Consider the following 6,723-nt stretch of genomic DNA (forward strand, 5'->3'; position numbering starts at 1 on the left):
GAGTCTAAATCTATATATATATAAGGAAAAGGTGACTGACTGACTGACTGACTGATCTATCAACGCACAGCTCAAACTACTGGACGTATCGAGCTGAAATTTGGCATGCAGATAGCTATTATGACGTAGGCATCCGCTAAGAAAGAATTTTTGAAAATTCAACTCTTAAGGGGCTGAAATAGGGGTTTGAAATTTTGTAGTCCACGCGGACGAAGTCGCGAGCATATAAGCTAGTCTTATCTAAAATCAAGTTCTTAAATCTAGCAGTTTGAAATGACAACTAAGCTTAGTAGTTTGTGTTTGTCAGTCAATCAGTTACTTACCTACTCCTTTTTAGGGAAAGGGTGGAGGTCTTTACAGAAAGGTGCCTCTAACGGGACCCTAACTAAGCCTCCGCTGTCCATCCGTTTCTCCGTCTGTCCGCTGTCACAACAAATGATGCGAATTTCAAAATAACGGCCATAAAAATTAAAAAAAAACAAAAAGTGGGTAAGTATTTTTTGGACGATGGTACGGAATACGGAACCATTTGTGTGCGAGTCCGACTCGCACTTAACTGGTTTTTAGGGTTCCGTACCTCAAAAGGAAAAACGGAACCCTTATATATACTTTGTTGTCTGTCTGTCAAGAAACCTACAGGGTACTTCCCGTTGACCTAGAATCATGAAATTTGGCAGGCAGGTAGGTCTTGTGGCAGACATTCGGGGAAAAATCTGAAAAACGTGAATTTGTGGTTATATCACACAAAAAAATTATATTGTGGTCATGAACTAATAATTAGTATCATCAATTTTCGAAGTAAGATAACTATATCAAGTGGGGTATCATATGAAAGGTATTCACCTGTACATTCTAAAACAGATTTTTATTTATTTTCATGCATCATAGTTTTTGAATTATCGTGCAAAATGTCGAAATAATAAGACTGTAGTACGGAACCCTCGTTGCGCGAGCCTGACTCGCACTTGGCTGGTTTTTCGAAGTATTTAGGCTAAGGCTAAGCGCACAATATTAGTAACAAAATAATTGTTTATCAATGGATTGCAATCATAACAAAAACCTACGTACCTTTCATTTGTGTTTAGGTATTAGAAATTTCAAGTATACCCCCGCATCTAATAAGCAATTTGAACAAAAACAAGTTGGTAGCTACCCCAGGCCATCAAGCGAGCACATATCAGCTTATCGCGCGAGATTATTGGCAGGGCGAGAGGATCCGGGGGGCGAGCTATCTGCCCCGGCGCATTTGGAGCGCCAATTTACGAGACAGCTTTACGAGTGCCAAATAGGCGGAACCCGCTTTACGACCACCCTGTATAAGGGCGCCGAATCCACGCAGTTGTATGCCGAACTTAATATAATACTTACTTATTGGATTATACATTTTATTTTTATTGTAACTACAGTATTTATCCAATTTCGAGAAAGAGGTAATCCGCCGAATCCAACTCGTCTGGCCAAAATCGTCTTCTCGTCCAAAGTTCCCCAGTGCTTGAAGTCCAGTCTTCGCACACGACATGGACCCGAGACATAGTCGCTAACTATGGGCCTCATAAGAAAGCTCAGAGTCGCTCAGCGGGCGATGGAGAGAGCTATGCCTGGAATTCCTCAAGTGAGAACTAGAATAACCGACATCCTCGGAGCTCAACGAATTGCGAAGCTGAAGTGGCTTAGTTTGAAAACACGATAGCCGTTGGGGTCCCAAATTGCTAGAATGGTGACCTCGCGTTGGAAGATAAGCCCCGATTCGTTTTTTTACTTTATTTATTAAATTATTTTTAACCTACTCATAGATAGGTACTAGGTTAGGTACATCAGTACCTGTTTAAATGCTAAAGTCTGTTTGTTGGTTTATTGGTTTCATGGTTTGTTCTTCAATCACGTCGCAAGGAGCAACGGATTGATTTGATTTTTTATTCCGGAAAACCAAAGAGTTCCCATGGTTAAACTTAAGAATTATCAGTTAATGCTATGCTATGAAAGCTCATAAAAGACAAAAAAAAAAATTTTTAATATTCGCCTAAATAACGTGGCAAATGGCAACAGCGATAGGTGTTTTGTTTCCCCGTATCGTACAAAGCACGTACAAAGGTTGTATAATGTATAATATTCGGTAATAAGGAAATTATGGGAATTTTTTTATTGCTTCGTAAGGGCCGCGCCGGAAGCCCCTTGAAAGCATGAAAGCTTAATGGCATTGTTATGTTACGAATTAGATGTTGCGTATATTATGGTTTACACGTCCATAATACATAATTGGTTAATGTATTTCTTGAATCAAAAAAATATCAAAATTTAGGTAGGTACTTACTGAGTTTGTTGTGCGCTCTTCTCAGACCTGAGCGCGACCTGAGAACTATCGCAGCTAAAACTAAAGTAATCAGTACCCTTATTATAAATGCTAAAGTGTGTTTGTTTGTTGGTTTATTGGTTTGTCCTTCAATCACAACGGATTGACTTATGCATGGGTAAAGTCAAAGACCTGGGGAGTGACATTCGCTACTTTTTATATCGGAAAATCAAAAAAAAAAAAAATTAATCATCATTCATCATCATCATGATCAAGCCATCAGCTCAGTACAGCGCACGTGTCTCCTTTCAAAATGAGTAAGGGGTTTTGGCCATATTCTACCACGCTGGCCAAATGCGGACAGTTACAAACATCTGAATAGAATAGATAACAATACATCTTGTTTCTTAAGCGTATGCATACCTACTTAATACTTAGGTACATCATATAACATTTCATTTGTAACAAAGAAATGCCGCTCCGCACAACGTAGCGTACCAAATCAATATCAACAGTCGGATTCCGTAACACACGCTCGCTTGCCACTTCGAGCAACGGAGAGCGATATACTCCTATGTAATCATGTTACGCTCGCTGATTGCACGCACACACACATCCCCGCCGCGCCGGGCAACGAACGCACACGAGCACACCCGAATGCGCGCCGAACTCCGAAGCTCCCCTCTCACAGCAGTCGGCATTCGGCCCGTGCGCGAACGAACGTCCACGAACTAGCGCTCGAACGCTCTCCCTGCTCAATATTACTGTGATTACGTAACACAAACCAGTGTGAAACATTCCCAATCAAATAATAAGATAAATCTAACAAAAACTCTCCATGCAAAATACATCCAACATCCAATTTCCGAACGAGTAACCCGGCATAGCTACAGCATATCCGACTAAAATAAAGAGTGCGCATAATTGACTGCGATCGTGTTTCGTCGAATGAAATCGTTATTTAGTCGGTTTATAATCCGCCATTATTGTGGTTTGATGGGTTTGACATGAGTGAAATTATTCTTGTTTACTTTGACACCTTTGACATTTTGACAATTCAATTATGATTTAATCTTAGATGAATGATTAGGTACCGATTTAATGCTCAACCACCACCACGATTTTAATTTTAATGTTATTTTTATTAATGAAAGTAGTTATACAATAGCAAGTTTAGAGTTTTTACTAAATAGTTAACCGTCGAGAAAAGTCTGTTTGTTGTGCCTATGAAGAAAATGGGCGAAATCTTGGAATGGACTAATGAGCAAGTAATTCGTTTGATAAATTCGTACAAAGCGAGGGGCATGCTGTGGGACCCTAACCATGACCTGTACCGAGTACAGACGGCGAAATATGAAGCTTGGTGTGAACTCGCGGAACTTTACGGATGCGAAATTACCGATTTGCGGAAGAAATTCAACTCAATCCTGGCGTCGCACCGGCGCGAGAAGGCGAAGATCCGCATGGGCGGCAAGAGTTCCTGGTTCGCGTACAACCATCTGAGTTTCCTGCCCAACCATTTAAGTTATGAGGACGCTTCTGAGGCGGTTAATAACTTCTCTCTAATACTATTATTAATTATTATTGGTATAGGATATATAATATTTATAGTTTCAAAGTTCAGATGGTCAATAAATATCGCGATACAAAATTGACTACGGTTGTACAACGACTTCTATTTATTTATTTTATTTATTTTATTAATTAGGAACACATACAATACCTACTTACACATATTTTACATTTACTACATCACATAAACACAAACACACACTGATATAATTATGTATCGATAATAAGTTTACACAATATTTGCAATTATCGTGTCAAGTAAAAAAGAACTAATATTATGACTAATAGTTAGCATTAGCAATAATTAATTCTATGTATCATAATATAATTAGTCATTGCGGTTGTATATAGGTGTCATGTAAAACGACGACGATGTGAGGGTGTGCATACCCCCTTAGGTCATGTAAAACGACCTAAGGGGGTATGCACACGGCGTATTTTTAATCGGATTGAAGCCTAAGCAATCGCCGATAAGGGTTCGATTACCACGATAGGTACCTACTACCTATTTACAGTGTAAGATGTGTTTAAAGTCCCGCAAATTGCTAATGCGCGTGGCCGCCATTTTAGTGACGCGGACGTCAGCACTAGACTAAAGTTTCGAGCTGGTGGTATATTTTATTTCGGCTGATGTCAATATGACGTCATTTCGATGTTAATGAGACATAGTTCCAGCGCAATAGCAATTTGCGGTTTCAATTATCGTGCAAAATGTCGAAAAAATAGGACTTTTGTACGGAACCCTCGTTGCGTGAGCCTGACTTGCACTTGGCCGGTTTTTTTGGTTATAAACGAGATAGTTTGGTTGTTTTTATCCAACACGTAGGTACCTAGGTGGGTAGGTACGCCACGTCCGAATTGTTTGAACGTCGTAGTAGATAGAGTAGGTATATTTAATCGACCCTGACACACTGAAATAATATATATTCGTTACTATGTGTTGAAGCCCAATTGTTTTCAATTCGGCGATGATAAGAAATGACCTCGATTTTATTTCGCACAATGATTACTCTACGATGTGTATTAGTTTATTTAATACCTTATTCCAATGAAGTTAAGGTACAATGTACCTTGCCTGTTCCCGGAATTACCTATACAAAATATTCTTGGTGAATATTTATTTTATAGTTATTGATCTAAGTAACTAAGTACCTGTATATTCCTGTCTCGAATTCTCATAATCGTTAACTATACTAGTCAAAATAATTTTGTTTTGACTAGTATAGTTAAATTAGTGTCAAAAAAATACGACTGTAGTACGGAACCCTCGGTGCGTGAGTCGGACTCGCACTGGGCCGGTTTTTTTTACCAATGACACCTCATTTACGTAACAAAATGTACCTAATAGGTATCTAAGTAATAGGTACGTTAGGTGGTAAAGATACATAGTATTTTCAACTTAGTTGGATTATATTACACACTAGCTGATGCCCGCGACTTCGTGCGCGTGGATTTAGACTTCTAAAATCCCGTGGGAACTCTTTGATTTTCCGGGATAAAAAGTAGCCTATGTCCTTCCCCGGGATGCAAGCTACCTCTGTTCCAAACTTTGTCGGTTAAACAGGTAGGCTGTGAAAAGCTAACAGACAGACAGACAGACACACTTTCGCATTTATAATATTAGTATGGTTAATTTAACTTCTTTTTTTGTCCACAGCGGGCAAAAAGTAAGCAAAAAGATCCCGTTGCCGACCCGATGGAGGAAGAGCACGAAGAGCAACCAGAGGAACCATCAGAAGAGCCATCATCAGAACTTGAGGAATATGATGATAACGGGAGCAACAGTCCAATCAACATCATCATCAAAGAGGAACCAGAAATTATACAAACAACCCAACCCAGGTACTATCGCACGGCGAAAACTTCGATGCAAGCGAGAATCAATAAACGAAAATTAGAAAAAGAGAAGCTAAGCAGATTAGCTGAGAAAAAGAAGAGGTTACTGGAAAGCAAACTTTTAAAAGAATCCAAGGTATACAAGAATAAAGACGAATGTGACAGTTTCGGCGAATACATTTCTATATCGTTGAGGAAACACGACGAGAGGACGAGGTCGATGATCAAGCAGGCCATCAACAACATCTTGTTTGAACAAGAGATGAAGAAGTACAACACGGGGCAGTACACTGTCATATACACAGGCAGTGATGTGAACCCACTGATAGACCCTGATGACTGCGAAAAATAATTGTAACAAAACAATCAGTTAATCGACGACCTCCAGCATTCTGGGCCGATAACCTGAAGAAGAAGGTTGAAAAAGGTGTCGGGGAGCGGGTGGATGAGGAAGGCGGAGGACCGTGTTTGGTGGTGCGCTCTTGGAAAAGCTTATGTCCAGCAGTGGGTGCATGGAATGGAAAAATCAGTACATCGAGTAAATTGGTGTCTTCGTGGTACCTTATAGAAGAGCTATTTCAAACAAAAATCATAAATTCAATAAAACTGGCAAAAACTGGATGTCAAATTGTAAACCAAAAGATTTGGGAATGTGCCGTTTTGTACTACAAAGATGTCGTGGTTAAAAGTTGACTACCAGGCGAAATTAATAATCATTAATCAATCTATCTATCATCTGTCGATGAGTATGTCGAAGGGTCAAATAATCAATCATATCACAGGCTCGAATCGAATGAGTGCGTAACCGCCGTAAATGTTTTCGATGTGACAACTTTTAAAAAAACTCGTTTTTTTGATTCTCAGTTCCTTACTGATTTTTGTTAATTTTAGAAAAGTACTTAGGTATCATTAATTTTTTTACATCGGGTCGGTAATGTTATCTTTTGTAAGATATTCTTAAATAAGCTATACTGTATATAAAACTATGTATATCTCTTTTGTACAAATACAGAATTGTAAATATT

The 6,723-nt window shown here is 39.1% G+C and overlaps 1 protein-coding gene across 1 annotated transcript; it reads left to right on the top strand.

Moving 5' to 3' along the window:
* The first annotated feature begins 2,966 nt into the window (after positions 1–2,966).
* LOC117991388 (uncharacterized) lies at positions 2,967–6,723 on the top strand. The gene is made up of 2 exons (XM_034978975.2): positions 2,967–3,837; positions 5,520–6,723. The coding sequence occupies exons 1-2, from the start codon at positions 3,517–3,519 to the stop codon at positions 6,048–6,050; spliced, it is 852 nt and encodes a 283-aa protein (XP_034834866.2). The 5' UTR covers positions 2,967–3,516; the 3' UTR covers positions 6,051–6,723.

Source organism: Maniola hyperantus, chromosome 19, assembly GCF_902806685.2.
Source record: "Maniola hyperantus chromosome 19, iAphHyp1.2, whole genome shotgun sequence".
In the NCBI taxonomy this organism is placed as follows: domain Eukaryota; kingdom Metazoa; phylum Arthropoda; class Insecta; order Lepidoptera; family Nymphalidae; genus Maniola; species Maniola hyperantus.

Coding starts and splice junctions, on each gene's coding strand:
- LOC117991388 (XM_034978975.2), top strand. CDS start 3,517: ATGAAGAAAATGGGCGAAATCTTGGAATGGACTAATGAGCAAGTAATT. Junction 3,838..5,519: donor ATGAGGACGCTTCTGAGGCG/GTTAATAACTTC, acceptor TTTTGTCCACAG/CGGGCAAAAAGTAAGCAAAA.